This window comes from Polypterus senegalus, chromosome 6 (genome assembly GCF_016835505.1).
Source record: "Polypterus senegalus isolate Bchr_013 chromosome 6, ASM1683550v1, whole genome shotgun sequence".
Classification (NCBI taxonomy): Eukaryota; Metazoa; Chordata; class Cladistia; order Polypteriformes; family Polypteridae; genus Polypterus; species Polypterus senegalus.
Genome location: NC_053159.1, coordinates 106,843,464 through 106,868,766, shown reverse-complemented (window position 1 = coordinate 106,868,766; position 25,303 = coordinate 106,843,464). Strand labels below are relative to the sequence as shown.

General features: G+C 35.6%; 1 protein-coding gene across 1 annotated transcript in view; it reads right to left on the bottom strand.

Annotated features, from left to right (window-relative positions):
• The window catches only part of phf12b (PHD finger protein 12b), a 63,833-nt gene that overhangs the window by 13,911 nt on the left and 24,619 nt on the right, over window positions 1-25,303 (bottom strand). Inside the window, exons 3-9 of the mRNA XM_039756708.1 lie at window positions 14,097-14,169; window positions 7,165-7,612; window positions 6,744-6,864; window positions 5,600-5,732; window positions 3,461-3,625; window positions 3,133-3,291; window positions 282-1,047 (exon numbers count right to left, since the gene is read on the bottom strand). Coding sequence (XP_039612642.1) covers window positions 282-1,047; window positions 3,133-3,291; window positions 3,461-3,625; window positions 5,600-5,732; window positions 6,744-6,864; window positions 7,165-7,612; window positions 14,097-14,169 — 1,865 coding nt within the window. The remainder of the gene's footprint in view (window positions 1-281; window positions 1,048-3,132; window positions 3,292-3,460; window positions 3,626-5,599; window positions 5,733-6,743; window positions 6,865-7,164; window positions 7,613-14,096; window positions 14,170-25,303) is intronic.

Here is a 25,303-nt window from a genome sequence, read left to right as displayed (position 1 = left end):
TCATAATTGGCATGCATAACTTTGTATCAATTTAACAATGGTCGCATTTCTGCATGGAGGTTAATATTCTGTTAATTGCCACGATTTCAAATACTACAGAATACTGTTGACATTTACCAATGCTTAGGCAAACTGATTTACTTAAATTAATTCACCAAAGAAGTATTGATTTCAGACCTAGAATATGCTTATACATGTCCTAAAATGAAAATATTTTGGATTGTGGTATAAACATTTAAACAATCAAAGTTAATTAATATATTTTATTATACAGAACAAACCTGCAGGTGGTGTGGGTGAACTCAACCGTCGTGAAGACACTGGCAAGAAATCTGAAACTGCTGCCTTTGTTCCTCCTGCACTTTTGCTTGTGGGTATATTTGTCTGAATTCCAGAGAAGTTAGTACCTAAAAGGTTGCTACTGCTGCTGGTGACTATGTTGGAGTCCATGGTGGCACAGGAGTTGGCTGAAGAGGCAGGCACACTTGTGGCAGTGAGAGGTGCTTTCTGAGAACATGGACTACAGCCTAATGCATTCTCTGTCTTTACAGACGATACAGACACATGGTTCTGAATACCACAGGCCACAGAAGGAGGTGTCTGGGGACTTAGCCACGTTGGACTAGTGTCTCCAACAAGTCTTTGCTGAATTTCAGTCTGTCGACAACCATCAACTGAAGTGCTGCATAAATGTGTACCATTTGCTTTAGCCACAGGGTCCACAGGTCCATTAGTTGTTCCACAAGAATTTGACCGACAAGGCTTTTCAAGACAGCAATTGTTACCACAACCTTCTACAGAGACTGCAAAGTTCTGAGCAGATATCCCTGAGGAGCTCACTGGTATGCTACAAGATTTTGAACATGACACTGGCTCTGCTGTCCTGTTTGCTGCCAAAAATGAGCTACCAATTGAGCCATCTCCTGAAAGGCAAGGCTTAATATCTAGCTTTTCCTGCTGTTCTGAATTCCAATATGATGATGGCATCTGTTTAACAGATAAATGTCTCAAAATGCTACACTGAAGTGCAATAACACTGCGGAGCCACTGCAAGGGAAGAGAGAAAATATAACTCATGAAAATTTCATAGGTCAAGTACAGCAACTTTAACTGCCCATTGATGTCAATATTTGTTACTCAGCATATATCACACCCTTACATTTATAGAATCTACATACTGGCAAAGTATTTTCATCTTGGTTGGTTTGTGTTTAGTGGGGTGTTTTTTGGGTTATCCATTATTTGGTTCAGAACCATTTTGGTAATGAAGTCCAAAAGCTGGAATCGATACCGCAATCAACATTTTAGTACCATATTACTATTCTACAGTAAAATATATAAATATAAACAAACACACACACACACACAAATTGGAAACTTTGCTAATACCAACCTATCCAACTTTCCTAATCTTTCACCCATAATCTTTAGACAACATTTCTGGATTATATTAAAAAAAATTATCCCTTGCCCTCTTAATCTTTGTGAAAGGGAATCAACAAATTAACATTTCAGAGAGAGGGTTAAATTTAGTCATTTACTAAATACATTCTAGTTCAATATGCATGGACTAATTTAGCTAAATTGTTCATATCGCTCATCTAAAATTGTGTAAAATGTACAGAGAGCAAGATCCAACCTGTGAGTAAAGTTACCAAGCATCTGTCTTTTAGATTCACACACTCTGGAAACGTCTTAAGCTTAAACAATTCTGGGCAAAAATATCTGTATACCCTTTGGATTTAAAATAAGTGATGTTCTAGATCATCTCAAACTATAAAAATATCAAACTCAATTACAAGGTTTTGTTTATATATTTTTTACAACTAAACAAGAACACAATATCCAACCTGTGAGTGAAGTTACCAAGCATCTGTCTTTTAGATTCACACACTCTGGAAACGTCTTAAGCTTAAACAATTCTGGGCAAAAATATCTGTATACCCTTTGGATTTAAAATAAGTGATGTTCTAGATCATCTCAAACTATAAAAATATCAAACTCAATTACAAGGTTTTGTTTATATATTTTTTACAACTAAACAAGAACACAATAATGGAATTCTAAAGTAAATATGTTAGACCTCTGCTCTACGTAAACAATCATTTTATAATGGCTCTCTAACTACACGGCTCTCTTTGCTGGGTGGGGGCTGAATGCCAATTTTAATAGGGTGCCTTTTAAATATACTGTCGTACTTGCTATGTTATACACTATCATGTTGCGAATTTTATTATAATTCAATTCTTAAAATAAAAAAAAAAAAACAAGATTTGGTTAAAACATAAATGATGCAACTGTCGACTTTGAAATTAAAATTTTACTATCATGCTCTCCAACACTATTTATATATAAATAAAACACAGAAGAGCCTCTGTTCACCGGATATACTAGACCTTGTGTCACTCTTTCTTTGTGATCCTTGTTGCCTTTGTTCATCAGGCACGACAACCCTCTTGTGGATACCAGATGATTACATCCAGGCACAGATGCCGGGCACTTTGTTGTTTTAAAAAAGTTTATTTGCAGAAAATGGAAGTTTCTTTTAACATAGCCTTCTGAATTCACTGCTTCTTTGATAATTATTTAATCTAAAAAGTATCTCATATTTAAGAAACATTACATGAAAGACTGAAGTACTAAGGTGTTGTACCGTGTTAGCCATTATGAATGTAGAGAAAAGCCAAGCAAAATGACACCTTTTATTGGCTAACTAAAAAGATTACAATATGCAAGCTTTCGAGGCAAGTCAGGCCCCTTCTTCAGGCAAGATGTAATACAGAAACTGAAGTTCCCTGTGTTTATATACACACACTAGGACAAGAAACAACACTGGCAAATCTTTAAATGAAAAATCTTGAAAGAAGGGGCCTGAGTTGCCTTGAAAGCTTGCATATTGTAATTTTTTTAGTTAGCCAATGAAAGGTGTCATTTTGCTTGGCTTTTCTCTACATTAAAGACTGAGAAACAGCTTGAATGAATGTCATTTGTCTGAAGATATATGTATTCATGTTCTAAAAACGTATGATGCAAAAGACTAACAGAATACAAACATTACCTCTCAAAGTGACAGTCAAAACAGTGGCCAAAGAATGTTCTACTAAGGATGTTATTTCTTTTATTATGTTATACCTCATGCTGCTCTGCCTCGCTGGTTAAGTGCTGGGAAGAAGAATGTTGCTTTTGTGACCCATCTGGGACTCCATTACAAATCAGCTCACCATGACGGATACCAGCTGGTGCCAGAAGACATGGAGGATACTGGTACTGATATTTTATTGCATCAGGAACCTGGAAAACAAACAAGTTTCAGGAATTTTTATAGTTTGTTAATGCTACAAAGAAAAATGTGAATCAGGTTATAGTACTTAGTGAAAACAGATACAATTGAAGATTCAAATGAATGTTCTGTTACATTTTTAAAATAAACAATTAATGGTTGCTCAGTAACACTTTTTACCTTCAGAACTTTCTTTTTAAGTAATGCTGCTGCTCTCCGGTTAGGGGGGTACTTTCTATGAATCTTATTGAGAAAATCCACTTTAATGGCATGCTGGGAAACCCTTTCTTGGAATCGATCAAAAATCTGACACCGGTTGCTAAGCGTCATATTCTTTTGGTTCAGCTGTAAAAAGGAGGACAAAAAAAATTGTGTTGAGATCTACCTACAAATCTAAAATAAGTAAACCCCATTTAAAATATTAAATTTGATCCAAGTTTATTAGCATATTACATATTTTTACATTACATATAAAGTAAATGTTGCTGCCAGCTACACTAATATCTACATAATTAAATTGACACAGGCAAGAAAACAGGTAAAATTTTAGGGAATTCACACTTTCAAAAAGATTTTACCTCAGTCTCCAGACAGTCAAAGAAATAACAAAAACAGAAATCCTATGGCAATCATAGGATAAAAGCATGACCTGTGACTTTTACTTACCTTGCAAACTTGAGAGTAAACGTCATGGACATGCTGCATCTCAAGTGTGTATGAATTATAGTTGAAATATTAAAACAAACAATCAAATCAATACAACACTGGTGCTGAGATAAACACAAGCACCCTGAACAGGAGAAGTGGGCAAGAGATGGATGGATGCAAAGTTAACCTGGATATTTAATTAGGTGAAGTTTGCCTTTATCAGTACAAGTAACTAAGAGCTAATTGCTAAATTGTGTTTAATAAGCAAGAGGCATTCAGTTGCAATGACAAGCCAATCACAGACATTTTCCTGACAAAGTCAGTACCACATTTGTCTCAGCATAAATAAACTACAAAATACAAAGGACACTTTCATGTTTTCTGCAGTTAAAACAACATAATGTGCTCTGTTAATCCAGACAGGCACACTGTGTACTCTGCCTCGGAGTAGGACCCGAGTGAGTATTAAGCATTAACCACAAAATTCAAAATAGTGATCTCTCTTGACCTTGCTTCCTTTCAGCACCCCATTTTAATTCAATTTCATAACTTTTTTGTTTTGTTTTTTTTAACCATACACCGGTGAACATGAATACCATGTTACTTTTTCAATGTGCCTTCATCAATAATGATAAATTAATTATTGACACATCTACCTGACAATGGGTTCTGTTAGGTGTTTATTAGGAATTATAGGCTCTATTATAAGTTTGATAACTGAAACACATGCAAATAAAAAGATACAAAGGAAAAAAAAAAAAAAAACAGCAAAAAAGCCAGCAGGAGGACCAAAGTCTGGGCGTCATTTCATAAAGTAAAGTGAACTGCAGGGGTAGAAATAAACCAAATGCTAGAAAAATGTACAACCCACTTAAAAATGTAAACTTACACAGTTGCAAATATCACAACAAAGTGAAATTAGCAAGCATTTTCGGGAATTAATGTTGGCTTATGATGGAGGAAATAAACTCCTTTTGTCTGCTAAAAGATGCAATGGAAAACTATTAAATAACACTTTTGAAGAAAATGAAAGAACTATAATATTGACAATAATAGAAATCACTCTATTGGAAAAACCAAAGTAGTAGCAAAAAATGGATCACATGTTTGGGCATATTTACATACTGTGTATATATATATATATATATATATATATATATATATATATATATATAAAAAAAACCACACATGCACACACAAATTCAATGTAGTTTGGGTACTTCTCTTAACCATTACTGTAGTCTAGGTTCTACTCCAGTCATTTATTTGTACTTTATTGGTCTCAATTTTACATGTTTTATTAGAATTCAATTCAGATTTTTTTTTTTGCTTGACTTAGGTATTTACAATTGAAAACAATAAAGGGAGACATTATTCTTTATTTTATGGAAGATTTTTGTGATTAAACCCTTTTACTCAGAGCCTCCAAAAAGTTTAAGTTTACTTTTAATTACAATGATGTGTATCTCTTTCATTTGAGGGAGCTGAATATAGGGGAAAAAGGAATAAAGACACGGTCTAAAAGATGGCACAAACATATACTAAATATAATTACTATGAACTGTGTTATTTTCTGAAAATTAAGATGATATAAATAAATGCATGAATGTGAGCTTCACTCAGGAATAAGGAGAACTTCTGCTTTCGGGGGTAACAAACAGCAATACTCACCACAACATGCTCAATGTGATTGGGGCACATCCATCTGCCAGTTGGCATTGCCGTTAGAGGTGGCTCTAGACAGTCCATATGGAACAGTAGAGGACAGTAGTCACACTGGATTAGTGGTGCTACTCTACAGCTCCTTTAAAAATAAGGAAATAATGGAACAGGTGGAAAAAATTAGCCCAGTAACATTTCCAGATATATATATATATATATATAATATATACTAAATATGAAAGGGGATGATGTACATACCAAATAATTCAGGCAGCATGTGAACAATTAATTACAATTCAGCTTAATAAAACTCAATTTTTTTGTCTTATAATTTTAACTATACTTAAAAAAGAAACAAAGGTGACACTTCATATTAAGGAATTATCTAGAAATTTCAGATTTAAGACCACAATGAAAAAAAAAATTGTAAACTGTGAAGAGCATTAGAATAACACAAAAAAAAACAACAACAACAAAAAAAAAACAAAACTCTTGCCTGCTTTAAAAAGCAACCAACAAAGATTGGCTGTCAGAATCTAACAAGGGTTAAAAGAACAACTAAGAAAAGCTGAAAATTACAATAGGCCAATAGCCAATAAATAGATGTCTCTAACAAGCAGAGCAAATTAGTGCTGTCTGCCATTAAGTTCTATGTACTTCTGCAAAATTTCCTTCATGTTTTGCCCTGCAATTACTACACTACTTAGAAGGAAAAAAAGCAATTCATATTGAAACTAGACTTCTGCATCTGCACTAGTAAATATTTAGCTTGTCAGGCTGAAACACATTACTAGCTCATTAAAACGAAAAAATTATTACTCTTTTTTTGATTTTTTTCCCCCAGCAACAACAGAATGGCATGCAATTACAGTACTGCAGACGCCAAGAAAAAACATATAATTAATATTATGGTCATCTCTGAAGGTGCAACCATTGGACAGCACTTCGGACTTTTCATTAGAACAAAAAGTGCAATAAGAGCTTTTAAGTACAGTACAACAGAATGGGAATTATTACAGCTTATAAATAATAATGTGTATGTATAGTATAAAATAATGACATTTCTAAAGGCTCAAAACAAAACTCAAGAAAACAAGCTGCTTAAAAGAACTCCCTTAAATTGTGTAACCCTCCTGCTGGGCTATACTTATACCTGTTACAACTGAAGCAAACTTTGACAGGCAGTGGTACAAGTCCATTGTGGTCAAGTTCATGCTGTGGCCTTTTCACATTCTTTCCAGTCATTTCCTCTTTTCGTCGTCTTTTACTAGTACCTATGAACACCAATGCAACAAAACACTACTTGAAAATGTTACATGGCAAAGCACTGGATGTGACTGATGAACTTTAAAAAGACCTTATTTAAAATTACTTTTGTTATAAAGAAAAATGTGTATACTACAATAATAATTTATTTACCAGTGGTGTACTGATGTTGAACTTACTTCAGCCTTAAAACTGATTTGAATAGCAAACCAAAGTTTTTACATGCTGTTTCACTAATTCTAAAGTTTCATGAACAAATTAAAATAAATTAACCAAAACCAAGCAGTAATTTTTAAATGTTGTTTAACCTGGCAGTGCCGTTGTACAAGTGAGGTCACTAGGAAGCTGGAACTGCGTTGGGTTTCTCTCCATGGCAGCTGCAATAAGAAGTTCAAAGGGCCGTTTGAGGTGAGGTGTGCTTAACACTGGAGTTGTATAGTCTGGATCCGAGCCAGGAGTTTCATCTTCGACATCCATCATATCCTCATCTACATCATTCTGCTCAGATGGAGTTGGTGTGTCCGTGCTAGCATTGGAGGTTGGAGTTCCTGGTCTGCTGCTGGCCCTTCTTTCTAACAGCTTAACATGACTTATGGCTGCTCTGAATGCTCCTCCTCCACTGCTGTCCAGTCGCACCACAGCTGCTTTATCTGTTCCACCCAACTCAAGTTCCGTGATGGGGGAAGCAGTCCGTTTTCCAAATGTTTTTTCTACCAACCCATTTATTTGGCTGAACTCCTTTTTCTGCTCACGTTTCTATATGCAGGACAACACAAAAACAAGGGAGAAATAATTTCACTTTCAGATGTAGAGACTGGTTAATGGATCCATGCACACAACACTTAATTTATCCACTGAATGATGTGTATTGAAAGTATTTTTCATGAAAAGTGAACGTATGAGCAAACTATAATATTTTTCCTTTCAAGCTTTTACTCTCCCTTGAAAACACAAAGCGTACACAAAAGAACTTGAATTTAGTAGCTGCAATCTTTGAAATAAGACAAATTCCTGTTTTGTTTGAGGATTCTTTGAAATGAGGCAAGAAGAAATTCTAGCTGTAAATAAGGACTACATAGATGCTGCACTGTCTCATACAAGTCAAAAACCTTTTGAAGACTTAAGGGAGAGTTTGAACTGTGGTAACAGCCGAACTTCTAAATTCTGATCAGTGCAAAAGTGGTGTGAAGATGTTTTAAAATAGTAGTCTACCTTTTTACATGATTCATCTACTCTACAAGTTACTTTTCTCTTCTAGACGCCTTAAGCATCCAGGTTTGAACTACATGTTTTAAAGGTGTAATAAAGAAAATTAAGCCCCGATACATATTAACTAATGTAAAGGTCAAGATCATGGGAATTTGCTTTACTGTATGAAAGCTCTTACTGTACATGGGCTCTAACTGTATAAGATAGATACAAAAATCGTTACTGGACATTTGTATAGACTCCAGGGTGATTCATTGATGCATGTAATTATGTAGTGCTGCACTGCAGTGTTCCTTGGGGAAGTGATTTGACATGAATCTAAACAAAACCCAAAGGATTACAACTTAAAAGGAGTTTGAGATGGTCAAAATTAGGTTTGATAATATAACATGGTCAACTTCATGGGAATTCCTATCAATGCAGATATCATGTTTAAAGTACAATAAATATATAAAGGCAAAGGTTGCTGTTTATTTATAACCAGCAGCTATAACAGTGCAGTGTTGAGGTTTTCTGCTAATTATTCAAACAAAATAAAGATATTAATAAATTAGTTTTATAGAATACTGCATATACAATATACAATGGAAGGAAAAATAAAAATAAAAACATCTTTATTTGATTAAATACTGAAAAATAGGTACATAAACTCCTTATTCCAACTTGGGCCATACTGGACTTTTAAATAGTGTATATATCAATAAATAGTATAGAGCTTAAATCACAATTCTTTTAAAGCTCTGAACTATGTTCTTTTTTTGCATCCCAAAACTTGTCAATGAAAAATAAAGGTAATTGACCTTCAGTTTTACTTTATCAATTAAACTTATTAAACTATATCTTCTGACACAGAGTCATAGGGGTGAGGGCCCAGGAGCCTACTGCTGCAGCATTCTGAGCATGACAAGAGCCAAGCCTGTTTGGAGTTCAACACACACCAACGTCAAGAGTTACAAATCACACAGTGCCATGTCACATTTATACCAATTTTGAGCCGAGTTTAATTTCAAGAGTCAGTGTTTCAATTCTGAAATGAACATCAACATTCATTTCAGACTTTTGTGTCCAATTTTAAAAAGTCTTATTTGGTCCAAGAATATAAACTAACGCAATATAAAATATTTAAAAATATATATTTTAATTAACTTTTTAAAATAATTCATAGACAGATTAAACTTGGTCCAGTGATAATTTCAATCAATCAGGTTATACCTTAGCAAAAAGCATACATGTGTGTTGCTTAAAATTTGTTTTTAATTCTGAACGTTTTTCTCAAAATATATTCCATTAGAATATGAGGGAAGACATTTGTTAGCACTTTGCAAAATATTAAGAATGAAAAATAAACGCCTGCAGAATCTGAGGAATTGAAATCTTAAAAACACAACAAAAAAGGCTACAGTTTAAAGTTCTGTATTTGCCAGAACTTCCTGTATTATAAGTTCATTCATAATATTATGCGCAAAAGACTATCAATGCCATCTAGTGGACATATAAAATATTTTGTCAGTTAATAGTACAGTACCTGTATTTGATTGTTACACGTAACTATTCCTTCCTAACCCTCTTTCATGAGGGCCTGCAAAACAACTAAAATATATTTCAAAAACAGCTAAAATGTGATAAATACGAAGTCAAATAGCTGAGTCTTGCTCCCACATTACATATTCATTTACAATGGCACACAAATTTTCATTCTAATCTACTTTTTTTTGCCGACAATGGTTCCAATTCAGGCTAAGTGGGCAGATTCACATTATATAAGGCTATTTCAACCAAGGCAAATTTACCCTTATAAATGAACAGTGTTAACTTCACATACATTGTCACAAATGACAAAAAGGAGCAGTGGTGTACCAAGTTTTAATCAGTTTACTTGCAAAAATGTAAATTTGTCTAATCTGTGAAAATGTATTACGAGGAATAAGTACCTGTGCCTGCTTTTATAATGCCATTACAACATCAAAATGATTCTTATATGGTGCCTGAAAGATTGGTTTAAACACAAAACTGTAAAAGCTTTACAAGACTTAAAACAAAAAGTAATGTTTATACCGTTTGATACATTCATTTCTGTGATCCACAGTGACACCAAATTTAATAGTATACCGCTCTATGCATCACTGATATGGTAAATTTTTATTTAGTAAATCATTTTAGGCATCTATCCCATCATTCACATGTGTACCTTCCAATAATACACATTTGTCTGTAGCATGAAAATGGCATTTCAATACAAAAATAAATCATTAACTAGCATCAACTAAAAGCTCTTATTTGTGAGTCTCTGTGTGTCAGAGATATCTTGCAGTCTTGCTGTGTTACCTTAAACTGCATAGTAATTTCTAATTATTATTTCAAAGAGCAGGAATGGAAATAAAGAAATCTCTCTATTATAATAAAAAAATGCAGGAACGAGACACAACCTTTTCAGAGAGATACTTTCACGTCCTGCGAGACGAGACGTTGTGCAAAGAGATGTAACCACGTCCAGGGCCGGAAATAAAACACAAAGAGTAGATGACAAAGTAAAACGTCTTAAAGTATTCAAAAACGTTGGCGCGTTACACATGCAGAGCAGGTTAGAAATAATGAAAGTAATAAAATTCTAAAGTCTCAAAAAACTGATAGTAAAGATCGCATTAGCGCAAACGGTAATTATTATTGTGAAATAACAACGACATTTATTTATATAGCACATTTTCATACAAATAATGTAGCTCAAAGTGCTTTACATGATGAAGAAAAGAGAAAAAAAGACAAAGTAAGAATTAAAATAAGACAACACTAATTAACATAGAATAAGAATAAGGTCCGATGGCCAGGGAGGACAGAAAAAACAAAATAAATAAATAAACAAAAAAAACTTCAGACGTCTGGAGAGAAAAAAATAAAATCTGCAGGGGTTCCAGACCATGAGACCGCCCAGCCCCAGGAACAGCAAAAACAGATTGAATATATTGTTCGGATTTAAACTTTAAGTCAGAGACTTATAGATCGTCTAATTTGTGTTGCCATCAGGGAAAAGTAGTGTTTCTTCCCAATGATGAGGCATTTCCGCAAGAATTAAAAGATTTGTCGTTTGGTGAAAGTAAAATCCACAGAGACGAAAGTGGCTGGTGCGTAGAGCAGGCCGGGAGTGGGTTGACGAGTGAAGCAAGTAGGGGGTGAAGACCCCTAGTAAATAAATAAATAAAATTGAATGTGAAGATTTTTTCTTTTATTACAAAGTAAATACAATGTAAGCAAGTGATAAAGCAAACATAGTGCATATAATGTTCAGTTAATCTAGTTTTACACATACACTTTGAAGCAATGACATATTTAGAAGTATTACAGTAAATGGTAATGATATACACAGTCAAGTTTTTTGCATGTTGTGGTTACTCAGCTTTATCTAGGCTGTTTGTTTTCAGTCTTGAAGCATTCACTTACTTTTAAACCAATTAATTTTATTAATGAAATTAATCTAAATTTGTGTTGGGAAATGTATGTTGTCTTTCTGCACTGTAAAGTCTAATACACAGATAATTTGAAGAGTTGGTACATATAAAGCTACGTGCCAGATCATTTTACATCCAGAAGAAGAGTGCAGTGAAAATGTGGTGCATTATAAACACCTCCAAAATGGGAGTATTTTCAGCAAAAGGGTAACAAGGGTCACTAAAAAATGAGCTAAAACACACTACAATATGTTAGTACAAACTAAGCAAGCATGTTGCTTGCAAAGTTAGACTACAGTAACCTATCAAGGTATCTGCAAGAGCAAGAAACTGTTCAAATATATGGTTAGAGGATGTGTACAATAATACACCAAGAAATGTTCCCCATCAACGTGGTTGACAGCAGAGGATGTCAGCAGCTAATCATTTACATTGAGCGAAGGTAACACATTCCTTTATTGAGAAGACGCAAGTGCTGAAAATCCAGCTAGTTACTGCCAATGATACGGTGTTCTATGGGAATTTCCAGAGTTAGCATTTGTAACCACAAAAATGCCTGTTCTGTTTGACATGAATTAACATTCAAAATGACATTCATGTGAAATTTCCACCAGGAAGCTTTAATTTCCCATCTATTATATAGCAGGTGAACACAGCATAAGCTTGCCCTCACTACTAACATTTTGCCCGCGCTATTAACTGAGAGGCATATTGCAATAATGTGGAATTACATAGATGACAACCGAGAGATGAAATTGGTGTAACTACAGACAATTTTTCAGTCATATAAAATAGATCTTATGACAATAAACAGGCTGTACACACAACTGACTACAGATAACATTGGTAATGCTCCTATGCCTAAGAACGAAAAAATAAACTAAATACTTTCCAGCAAAGAAAACAGAAAACATGACACTTTTCCTCACTTAATAGTCATTCATTGAACTTGGAAGTAGTTTATTTTTTTTGCTTCTGAGTGTTTTGGCTGCCTCCTGACCCCGACCTGCTAAGTCTTTCTCTAGACCAATTTCAACCAGCTCCACCAAGCTATCACTGCTTGCTACATCAACATTTTCAGGGCATATGTTTTTTCTATGTTATTTTATTATTTTTTTGTGGAGGATGCTCATGCTCAGTGTTCAATTCCACCACTCTTCTCACCTACCAAATTAGTAGCATTTCATTTTTACCATGCCACATTTTAATGTTTGTGTTTATGCAACTCTTACGTGGGATCTCCAAAATCCATAATCTGTTTCTACCGTTTCACTTATCAAAGTAATAACTAGAATTGAAAAGTATAAAGTCATACTTCATACACTGTATTTAAAAAGTACAGTCAGCGCTTAAAACCTTTAGGTGAGATGGAAAGTGGGCCAAGAGTTTTGTATCAATGAGCTTTAAACTGCATGTTTCCTCTATAAACAAGGGACTTGGAAGCCAAAAGGCATATGACAGGACCTCTTTAAAATATCAAGTTGTTATTAAACATTTATTATAATTGCTATTTGTTTCATCATAAATTAGGTTTTTAGTTGCTTTTAAAATATTACTGTTAAGTTATGTTTGTCATAACTGCTAGAAAATAAAAAGGTACACTTTTTTTTCTCTAGAGCTATTACAACTGTTTTTCTTGACAACAATTTTGGCCCCTTATAAGCCAATGCTGGTGCATGTGAAAGAGTGCCCTGCAGTGGACTACTGCATCCTTCATAGATGGTGTCAACTTTGAATCCACCAATGCTCCTAGAAATCACACCAGCCCCCCCAAGTATCCCTTAAGTGGATACGCGGACTATAAAAATACATTAATGGATAGAATTTGACTTCTGAACTTTACAGTTTTTATGTTCTGTGTTCACAATTTTTTTACTTATATCGCAAAGCATTTATTCCATGATCAACTCCAGACCGAATGATGCTATATGCACTTTTCAATGACTTGATCACATACTTAATTCGTAGATGTTATTTGTATTTTATTTGGTCAATGTAATTGATAAAATATATATACTAAAGGAGAAGTAATAATTTTAATTAAGTAAAATGAATGGGTGCACTGCGAGACAATGAGTAGCAGTTTTGCTTTTACCCAGTTTAGATTCCTGGTTGGGTTGTTTTCTGAATGATATTTACATGTGTTCCTTGTAATCATGCTTTTTAGGCACATATTAATTTTATCCAACTATCCCAAGAGATGTAGTTAGACAGCTTTTTATATAAAAACTCCACTGTATAAAAGAGCATACAAAGACATGTATACAAGTGTACCCCTTGGTGTACTTGTATGCCCTATTCAACATGGGTGGATGTCTTGTGACTGGTACTACTAAGATGAGCTCCGCCTCTCTGACTCTTTATCATGCATGAACAGGCACAGGAGATACAAGTTTAAGGGTGAGAATAAAATGTACATCTTGGTAAAAGTTACATAAGTGACCCCATCTTATGTATTTTCACAATCAACCAAAATAAAATGAGTAATTAAACATTTTGATATTACCACTCACGCAACTTTGTAGAGCACTGATTGCCCTACAGTTATCATTAGGCTTGCTAAAATATTTGCATTTTTTTTTTTTTACCTTTCTACGAACCATACAGCGATGACACATCCAGTCGCCAGAAGGCAGCATTTCTTCACTCAGAGGTGGATTACTGCAGATAACAAAGAAAGAAGTGTCAGGCCACAGCAAAGTTCATTCAGTCAATGATATGCAAATTAACTTACTTTCAACTCTCTCTATTGTAAAGCAGACTGACATCTGCTACAATGTAAAAAAATTTAAAAATAACAACAATAGACAAAATCCATTCAAAAAATTATTCACATTATCCTCAACACAACATACACTAACATATATTAAATACAAAATTTCTGTGGTGATGTTATGTGTGTATTTATTGTTTATTATTTACACTCTCTCTCTTATATACGACTTGCTTCTATAAAATGTAAGTTTCTAAGGACAGGTTCACGGTTTTGCACACTGGATGAATATACCGTAAAAATCAATATCTTTAACTGATTAAAAATGCAGAGGTTACATTCAAAGAATCAGTTGATCATGTTTCTCAGCATTTATATATGCAATACAAATTTTTACATACTGTATATATAATGGCATGCAAAAGTATTCAATCCTCTTAAAAGTCATCAAAATTTTCTGCATGACAAAAGGTCTGTGCACATTTATCCATTCATTATTTTTAATGTAAAGTCTTACGCTGTAACAATACATCTCCAAAGTCAAAATAATCTATATTCTCTAGATATTTAACTGAAGAATAAAAACACAAGGGATAGTGCTTGCATAAGTATTTAAACCTCTGTAGTTAGGAAGATCCAGATTCACACAAATGATAAATTACACAAACGACACAAAGGTAACAGTCATTTAACCATAATGAAACTTAATTAGGTACTAATTTTGAGCTCTTTATATCTTTATGAATATAAAAACATCCTTTTTAAGGGTAATAGTCTTTGTAGGACAAGCATTGCAAAAATTAAGACTAAGGGTCAGTTTATGCTTCATGTTCAGAACGTGTACACACACGCATCACGACTACCACACGTACCCAGAATTCATTTGACGCGTCCTCTGAGAACGTCCTCAGAAATTAACGCGATGCCTGCACAAATTGCAGTACTAACAAAAAATTGGGGGATCAGTGTGTTCAAGTTGGAAAATGAGCCTTTGTTTACTATCAACATGTGATAGCAAGCTCCTTTGCAGATGAATCAATGTGTGTGCTTTGATGTTTGATGTGGTGAAGCATTCATCAAAATTAAATGCCGACATACAGATGTACTGTATTTGTGGTGCTTTTCTTAATCTATTTCTCGCATAGGTAATAAAAGTGTCTCATATTCCCCATCATAATGGGGAATATGAGACACTTTTATTACCTATGTCATACATGTCATACAATTTAAAGGTCTCACATTCCATTTTCTATATATTTTTTTTGGGCACATTTTTTCTTTGTCATTTTAGTAGACCATCGTAAACGTCATCTTAAATCCAACAGAGTTGTGCTATGGTAGGTGCTTCAGGCAACCCAGTGCAGTAGCAGGTAGCAATTGCCACACAGAACACATTAAATGTATGATATTCCAGCTCTCTGCACATTTAGAATCCTTAGATCTATACTTGATATCACTTTCATGATGAAATGTGTTAAAGAATATATGTTACATTTTACAGATAAATCTTTAACTTCATTTAAATAATTTAAACTATCAATAATTACTCATGTGGGGGTGGCAGCGGTGCTGCCTTCCAGGGACTTTTGTCCCTGGCGTTCCCTCCTTGGAGTTTGCATGTTTGCCTGTTGGGTTTCCACAGTGTGCTTTGGTTCCCTTCCAAGGACTTGCAGGTTTGGGGATTTGGTGATGCTAAAATGACGCTAGCGTATATGTATGCTTGTATTTACCTTATGATGTGCTGATGCCCTATCCAGGGATTGTTTCTGTCTTGTGCCTGATACTTGCTGGAATGGGCTTGTGCTTGGATTGATAGATGTAATCATAAAACATCCATATTTTTCAGAGATATTCTGGCAAACTGTCCTGGGAATTTAATGGATGTTTCAGGCAATTAACAACAAAGCAAAGCCAAACATTGTTTTCTTATTGTGATGATATTTCACACTGCACCTGGTGGAATTTTCCAGATTTACATAAAGTATGTGCACAAGTATAAAAAATACACTGACAGCGCAGCAGTAGCAGCTGCAGGAACACGTGTTGCGTCTTACGAAGTATAAACCTGGCCTAAGGAGCATTCTGCTGATATGTGAAACAAAGTCAATGAAATGCACATGGCAGGATCTGAGGCACTATTTGAAAACTGCTGTCCAGAGGCACCACCCCACCAACCTAGGGAATTTCTATAAATTCTGCCAAGAAGAATACGAAAGAATCACTTCTGAACAATGTGTAAAACTGGTACATTGCTATCCCAAATGAATCAAGGCTGTTATTAGAGCACAAAGATTCTCAACAAAGTATTAATGTGTAGGGCTTTAATACTTATGCAAACACTAACTTTTGAATTTTTCTTCTTCAGTTAAATATCTGCAGAAACCTTTTTTTTTGGAATTTGGAAATGCATTGTTACAGCACAAGAGCTCACATTTAAAATACTGAATCAATAAATTTGAATTTCAAGGGGAGTGAAAACTTTTTACGCCAAAGTGTGTGCACGAACACACACACACACACACACACACATATATATGTATATATGTACAGGGTGGGCCATTTTTATGGATACACCTTAATAAAATGGGAATGGTTGGTGATATTAACTTCCTGTTTGTGGCACATTAGTATATGTGAGGGGGGAAGCTTTTCAAGATGGGTGGTGACCATTTTGGATCCAACTTTTGTTTTTTCAATAGGAAGAGGGTCATGTGACACATCAAACTTATTGGGAATTTCACAAGAAAAACAATGGTGTGCTTGGTTTTAACACATATATATATATATATATATACATATATACACATATATATATACATATATACATATACATATATATATATATACATATATATATACATATACATATATATATATATATATATATATATATATATATATATATATATATATATATATATATATATATATATATATATATATATATATATATATATATATATATATATATATATATATATATATATATATATACACACACATATATATACATACATATACTGTATACACACATATATTCATATACATTATATATATATATATATATATATACACACAAACCGGATTCCAAAAAAGTTGGGACACTATACAAATCGTGAATAAAAACTGAATGCAATGATGTGGAGGTGCCAACTATTCAGAATAGAACATAAATCACAGAACAAAAGTTTAAACTGAGAAAATGTATCATTTTAAGGGAAAAATATGTTGATTCAGAATTTCATGGTGTCAACAAATCCCAAAAAAGTTGGGACAAGGCCATTTTCACCACTGTGTGGCATCTCCCCTTCTTCTTACAACACTCAACAGACGTCTGGGGACCGAGGAGACCAGTTTCTCAAGTTTAGAAATAGGAATGCTCTCCCATTCTTGTCTAATACAGGCCTCTAACTGTTCAATCGTCTTGGGCCTTCTTTGTCGCACCTTCCTCTTTATGATGCGCCAAATGTTCTCTATAGGTGAAAGATCTGGACTGCAGACTGGCCATTTCAGTACCCGGATCCTTCTCCTACGCAGCCATGATGTTGTGATTGATGCAGAATGTGGTCTGGCATTATCTTGTTGAAAAATGCAGGGTCTTCCCTGAAAGAGATGACATCTGGATGGGAGCATATGTTGTTCTAGAACCTGAATATATTTTTCTGCATTGATGGTGCCTTTCCAGACATGCAAGCTGCCCATGCCACACGCACTCATGCAACCCCATACCATCAGAGATGCAGGCTTCTGAACTGGCGTTGATAACAACTTGGGTTGTCCTTGTCCTCTTTGGTCCGGATGACATGGCGTCCCAGATTTCCAAAAAGAACTTCAAATCGTAACTCGTCTGACCACAGAACAGTCTTCCATTTTGCCACACTCCATTTTAAATGATCCCTGGCCCAGTGAAACGCCTGAGCTTGTGGATCTTGCTTAGAAATGGCTTCTTCTTTGCACTGTAGAGTTTCAGCTGGCAATGGCGGATGGCACGGTGGATTGTGTTCACTGACAATGGTTTCTGGAAGTATTCCTGAGCCCATTCTGTGATTTCCTTTACAGTAGCATTCCTGTTTGTGGTGCAGTGTCGTTTAAGGGCCGGAGATCACGGGCATCCAGTATGGTTTTACGGCCTTGACCCTTGCGACAGAGATTGTTCCAGATTCTCTGAATCTTCGGATGATGTTATGCACAGTTGATGATGATAGATGCAAAGTCTTTGCAATTTTTCGCTGGGTAACACCTTTCTGATATTGCTCCACTATCTTTCTGCACAACATTGTTGGAATTGGTGATCCTCTACCCATCTTGGCTTCTGAGAGACACTGCCACTCTGAGAAGCTCTTTTATACCCAATCATGTTGCCAATTGACCTAATTAGTGTTTATTGGTCTTCCAGCTCTTCGTTATGCTCAAATTTACTTTTTCCAGCCTCTTATTGCTACTTGTCCCAACTTTTTGGGATTTGTTGACACCGTGAAATTTTGAATCAACATATTTTTCCTTTAAAATGATACATTTACTCGGATTAAACGTTTGATCTGTCATCTACGTTCTATTACAAATAAAATATTGACATTTGCCATCTCCACATCATTGCATTCAGTTTTTATTCACAATTTGTTTAGTGTCCCAACTTGTTTGGAATCCGGTGTGTGTGTGTGTATATGTGTATATATATATGTGTATATATATATATATATATATATATATATATATATATATACACACACACACACACACACATATATACACATATATACATACACACACACACACACACACACAAGGTGAGTCAAAATTACAGGGAGTGCAGAATTATTAGGCAAGTTGTATTTTTGAGGATTAATTTTAATATGGAACAAACACAGTGCTATCAGTCAATCCAAAATGTTAATAAACCTGAAACCTGAATGTTTCACAACGGAAATGTGAGTGTGAACATCATCAGGAGAATACATATGTGCACAATTATTAGGCAACTATTAGTGTGCAGATTTATTATGCAACTAAAGGAAAAATGAAAATTTTCCCATCTCACTTGTTTATTTTCATCTGTTATAGTGAGAATAATAAACAAACACCTCAAAATTTACAAATAAACATCTCTGACATTTCAAAAAATAAATCAATCAATCAATGACCAATATAGCCACCCTTCTTTCCAATAACAGTCATAAGCCTTTCCATTCATGGAGTCTGTCAGTTTCTTGATCTGTTGACGATCAGCTTTTGTGGAGCAGTGACTACAGCCTCCCAGACACTCTTCAGAGAGGTGTATTGTTTTTCTCCCCCGTAAATCTAGCGTTTAAGAAGTGCCCACAAGTTCTCGATAGGGTTTAGGTCAGATGAGGAAGGGGCCATGTCATTATTCCTTCATCTTTAAGGCCTTTACTGGCTGGCCACGCAGTGGAGAACTTCGATGCAAGTGATGGAGCATTGGCCTGCATAAAAATCATGGTCTTTTTCCTGTATCACTGTTTGAAGAAAGTGTCTTCGAAAAACTGGCAGTAGGTTTGGGAGTTGATTTTGAGTTCATCTTCAATGCAAAAAGGTCCAACTAGCTCATCTTTAAAAATACCAGCTCATACCAGTACCCCACCTCCACATTGGAGTGGAGCTCTGTGCCCATTACTGATCCACAGGTCCATCCATCTGGTCCATCAAGAGTCACTCTCATCTTATCGGTCCATAAAACCTTTGAAAAAAAATCTGTCTTCAGATATTTCTTGGCCCAGTTTTGACGTTTCAACTTATGTTTCTTGTTCAGTGGTGGTTGGGTTTCAGCCCTCCTTACCTTGGCCATGTCTTTGAGCACTGAACACCTTGTACTTCTGGGCACTCCAGGTAGGTTGCAGCTCTGGAATATGAAAGTACTGGAGGATAATGGGTTCCTGGTAGCTTCACGTTTGATTCTTCTCAAATCTTTGGCAGCTAATTTGCGTCTTTTGTTCTCAACACGTTTCTTGTGACCCTGTTGACTATTTGCAACAAAATGTTTGATGGTTCTGTGATCACACACCAATATCTTAGCAATTCCAAAAGTGCTGCATCCCTCTGAAAGACTTTTTACAATTTTTGACTTTTCAGAGTCAGTTAAATCTCTTTTTGGCCCATTTTGCCTGAGGAAAACTAGCTGCCTAATAATTCTGCACACCTTGATATAGGGTGTTGATCTCCTTAGGCCACACCCTCCCTCATTACACAAATACACATCACCTGACGTGCTTAAATCCAATAAGCATTCAAGTTAATACAGCTTGAAGTTGGAATATACGCATTAAAAATGATGATATGGTCAAAATACTCACTTGCCTAATAATTGTGCACACAGTGTATGTTAACACTAATGGGATTATTTTTACCTCAACCACACCTTTCCAGGTCAATGGATAGGTCGTGGTAGACCATTGCCATGGCCTCCACACTCCCCTGATTTGACACCCTGTGATTCTGGTTATGGGGTATAGCGAAGGAGAGCATCTATAGCAGGAAAGTTCATGATATCAATGCCCTGAAGGGCAGAATACAGACTGTGTTATCATCTATTCCCTGCAAAATGTGCATCCAGGCTTTAAATGGTACTGTTGCTCATTGGTTTTTGTGTGTTGAACATGATGGCCAACAGGTTGAGACATTCCAGTCAATCATCGGGCACATATGAAGTACGTAATGTGAATAAATTGTTTCCGCCGTTCAAATGTTAACATAATCTGACTCACCCTGTATGCTTGAAGATTACGAATAATTACCAGTTCTATCCATGCACCTCATATACTGTCTACACAGGTGTGGGTTTTAATCACACGCCTCCAGTAATGAATATAGACACCTTCACAACTAGTTTAATTAAGACCAGGTTTTTAAACTCTGGTGTGATGTCCATGAAAGTTTGGTTTGTTTAGTTAGATGCGAGGATACCAATTGCAACCTGGTGCGGACCAAAATCACTGTACTGAGGGTGGTCTAGGTGCAGTACCAAGTAAACCTTGGAGCGGTTTACAATGAGGCATGCAAGCGATCCAACACAGGGCCAATCTAACTACATGAAATGTTGTGCATTATGGGGGAAACTGAGCATGATATGGTAGTCCGACTATGCACCTGCTGTTGGTAACAGGGACTCTCATGTGAGTACACATGAAGCATTACAAGCAATAAAAAGATACAAATAAAAATGCATCTAGGTACAAATGTAACACAATTCGCATAAAACAATTCTTAGAATTACCAGTCCATCAGAGCAAACCAAGCAGCTGATTAGGCCAATCTCCCCTCTTTCAAGCAATTATAAATAAACTTGTGATTAGGTCAATCAAAATGCATACAGAGGGGGCAAGAATCAAACAATAGTGTCTTGTGAGACTGAGCGAACCTCCTAATCTTAGACTAGGAAAGTGATGGACTCACATGAGACGGACCATCTGCTCAATGCGCACACTATCTTGCACACTACTGTGAAGCACATGTCCTAAGCAAAGCTGTGTTTTGTTTGCACACTAGCCGATTTCAAATGTGTTTGCTTCACACCAAGCAAAGTAATGCATAATTTTCAAGTAGTCTTCCACTTGTTTGATGATGTTTTTTCCTCACTAAGCTTTGTTTGACAAGTAAACCAAATAATTTGGGAAAATTCAGTGGTACACAAACAATTGTTATCGACCTTCTGTGATATTATGTCCTTATAAAAAATGTCTCTGACCAATGAAAGAAGTCCATGACAAGTACACTCATATTTAGTTTGCTTGAAAGTTTGTAGTGTAAAATTAACTGGAAATTGAAACAAATTAAAGAAATTAGTATTAGAAATCCCCTGATTAGCAACAAAGCGATTAGCTAACGAGTGCATACAAGTGCTCAAAAACTTTCTTGTGAGGCATGCGAAATTAAAAGGAAAAAAAAAAAATGTGAGGACTGTCTCTTTGAGGAAATTTCAGCAAATGCTTGGAGTCCACCTACAGATTTTATTTACATTGACGATGTGGATTGCCAGTTCACAATGGACAATGTTAACCATTGTCTCAGACCTAAAAAATGTTAATATACACATCACACGTCTACCTTAACAAAATTTCAACATGTACTTAAGATATTATTGCAGCTATCAGAAGTGACAAGTCAAGCAAAATGACACTTTTTATTGGCTAACTAAAAAAGATTACAATATGCAAGCTTTCGAGGCAACTCCAGTCCCTTCTTCCTGCAAGATATAATACAGAAGCTGGAGTTCCCCGTGTTTATACAGAGACTAGGAAATATACAACATTTGAAACCTTTAAGACAGACATCTTTAATGAAAAAATTAATAGACTTCTCCAGGCTAAGATTCACTTAGCAAGAGAGGAGAACAATGTATAGTCAAGATCTTTGGATTAGATAACTGTCCAAAAAAGTCTTTGAAGTTTCTTATGAGTTTTTCAATACAATGTGGGTCTGTAGACAGGTTGTCCTTGTCAGTCCGAGAAATGAAAACAATCCTCATATCTGGCCATAAAACTCTTGTCTCTATTTAAACCATGTTGTAATGTGTTAAATTTTAGCACGAGTTGAACGAGCCCGAGCTGCCTCAAAAGCTTGCATATTGTAATCTTTTTAGGTAGCCAATAAAATATGCCATTTTGCTTGACTTCTCATTACATTCACAATGGCTAACACGGTCCAATACCCTAGTACTACAGCTTTCAGAAGCATATGCTGAAGAGTGAAGATTCACATTTCAATGTACTTACTTTATATTAAAACATATCTTGGTGAAATCTTCCCATGGTACAGAATACAGCCATACAAAGCCTGGTTTAACATAGGCCTAAGATTTGATATGGAGAAACTGTGTGCCAGTGCAAACCAGTCTACTTGACTAGTAAGGCTATGTCAAAATCTATTACTGTCGCAAACCATGAACACAAATATATTCTGACACTCATTGATAATTGCATTGACATTTATTTCATAGCATGGCTGCAAAGAGTTAAAACTAGGAAGCAATGATCATCAAAAGTGCTAAGCCTCCCTCAGTGAGCATTAAACCGAGCAGACGGCCTTGCGCACTATCTAGTAACCACACCAGATGTTTCTGTCAAATAAAGATAGCACATGCAGGCTGATTGCAGAAATAAATAAAAGAAACTGCCAGGAAAGGGATTTCAACTTTAGGATAGCGTGGCTTGCCTGACAAAGTCTATGAGAAATCAAGATAGTGTAAAATGTCTGTGGCTTTATTCTTTACTGATGCCAATAGACAATCATAATGGATCTCTAAATATTAAGTCAAGAGTTATTTGCCACTTGCAGGAAATGACATGATAATTTATCCTTTATTAACACTAGAATCCCTGAAGCTTACGAAAAAAGTCGTAATGCTGGGCCACCTTAAATTCCTTTGCACCCCTCCATCAGCGTTTTTGTTTTGTAAATGTGTCAATCAGTACAAGCAGCAAGCAGCCTGCTATCCCATCCCTCACCGACGCAACTGAAGTTCTCAGCTCAAGTCTATTTATCTGGGAGTTAGGTGTCTGGAATTGTATAAGGCAAATAATATATCTCTATTTGGAATAAATACATTTCATGTGTGTTCCGTGTCTACAATGACCTGAGTAAATGAAGGATGACAGGAAACGCGAGGCAAGAAATGTTGAACTCATAATTAAAACAAACTTTTTCATTTTGAAAAAATTAATAACATGTTGACGTGAAATATATGTGTGAAGACTTAAGTATCAAATACTTTCACAAAAGATATAACATAACAAGTGTGCCTTTATTCAAGAATATAACCAAAGAAAAAAATATTCAATTTACATGTTGCTGTCAATTTGTAAAAACTGAAGTCCATTTATCAATCACATAGGTGGGTTAGTGCGAAGAACGGCTGCTTCTAAATCAAGAGGTTGCAGATTCGATATTGGGTCTTCCTTGCATTTTCTATTTTGAAGAGTGAGCTGCTATAATCACTAAAATATAATAAAAACAAACATTTGATTGGCGTCTGTAACACCTGTTGTAAATTTGTTAACTTGTAAAAGTTTTTTTTTTATTCAGTTGTATTCTCTCAGTCACGTTTATATTGTACAACGAACTTGCCACTCCCTCCCTGAGTTGATGCCATTAATCTCCATTTTTTTCACAAGGGCAGAGATAACCACAGACGGGGCTGTGGTTGATGCCTGATTAGAACTATTTGTTGTACCGGCAATCACAGATACAACATCCCATGACTGCTAGCAGACTGTCATGCAGCATTTGCCCCTTGACAAGAAAGACACAAATACAGAACGTGTGAAAATGACAGATTTGAATGTGTATGTGCAATACTACTCCTTATTTAGGAAAAGATTCCAGTCGTCTGATGGGAGAAGGACTTTCTGAGACTGTGGTCATAAAGCCGCTTCTGGACAAAGGCAGTACAGTGATCCTTCGCTATATCGCGCTTCGACTTTTGCGGCTTCACTCTATCGTGGATTTTAAATGTAAGCATATCTAAATATATATCACAGATTTTTCGCTGGTTCGTGGACTTCTGCAGACAATGGGTCTTTTAATTTATGGTACATGCTTCCTCAGTTGGTTTGCCCAGTTGATTTCATACAAGGGACACTATTGGCAGATGGCTGAGAAGCTACCCAATCAAAGCACATATTACTTATTAAATAAAACTCCTTAATGATATATATACCTCCTGCGCCATGCTTTGCATACTTAAAAGCTCTAACAGCACCTATTGATTTTTGATTGTTTGCTTTTCTCTGTCTCTCTCACTCTCTCTGACATTCTCTGCTCCTAATGGAGGGGTTGTGAGCAGAGGGTCTGTTTGCACGGAGGCTGTATGCCTAGAGGATACGGACACTCCTCTAAAAAATGCTGAAAGACTACCTTCACATTGCTCCCTTCCTTGCGGCCGCTTTATCGCGGTGCTTCGCGTACTTAAAAGCCCAACAGCACGTATTGATATTTGATCGTTTGCTTTTCTCTCTCTCTGATATTCTCTGCTGTTGACGCGCACTCCTTTGAAGAGGAAGATATGTTTGCATTCTTTTAATTGTGAGAAAGAACTGTCTTCTCTGTCTTGTCATGGAGCACATTTTAAAC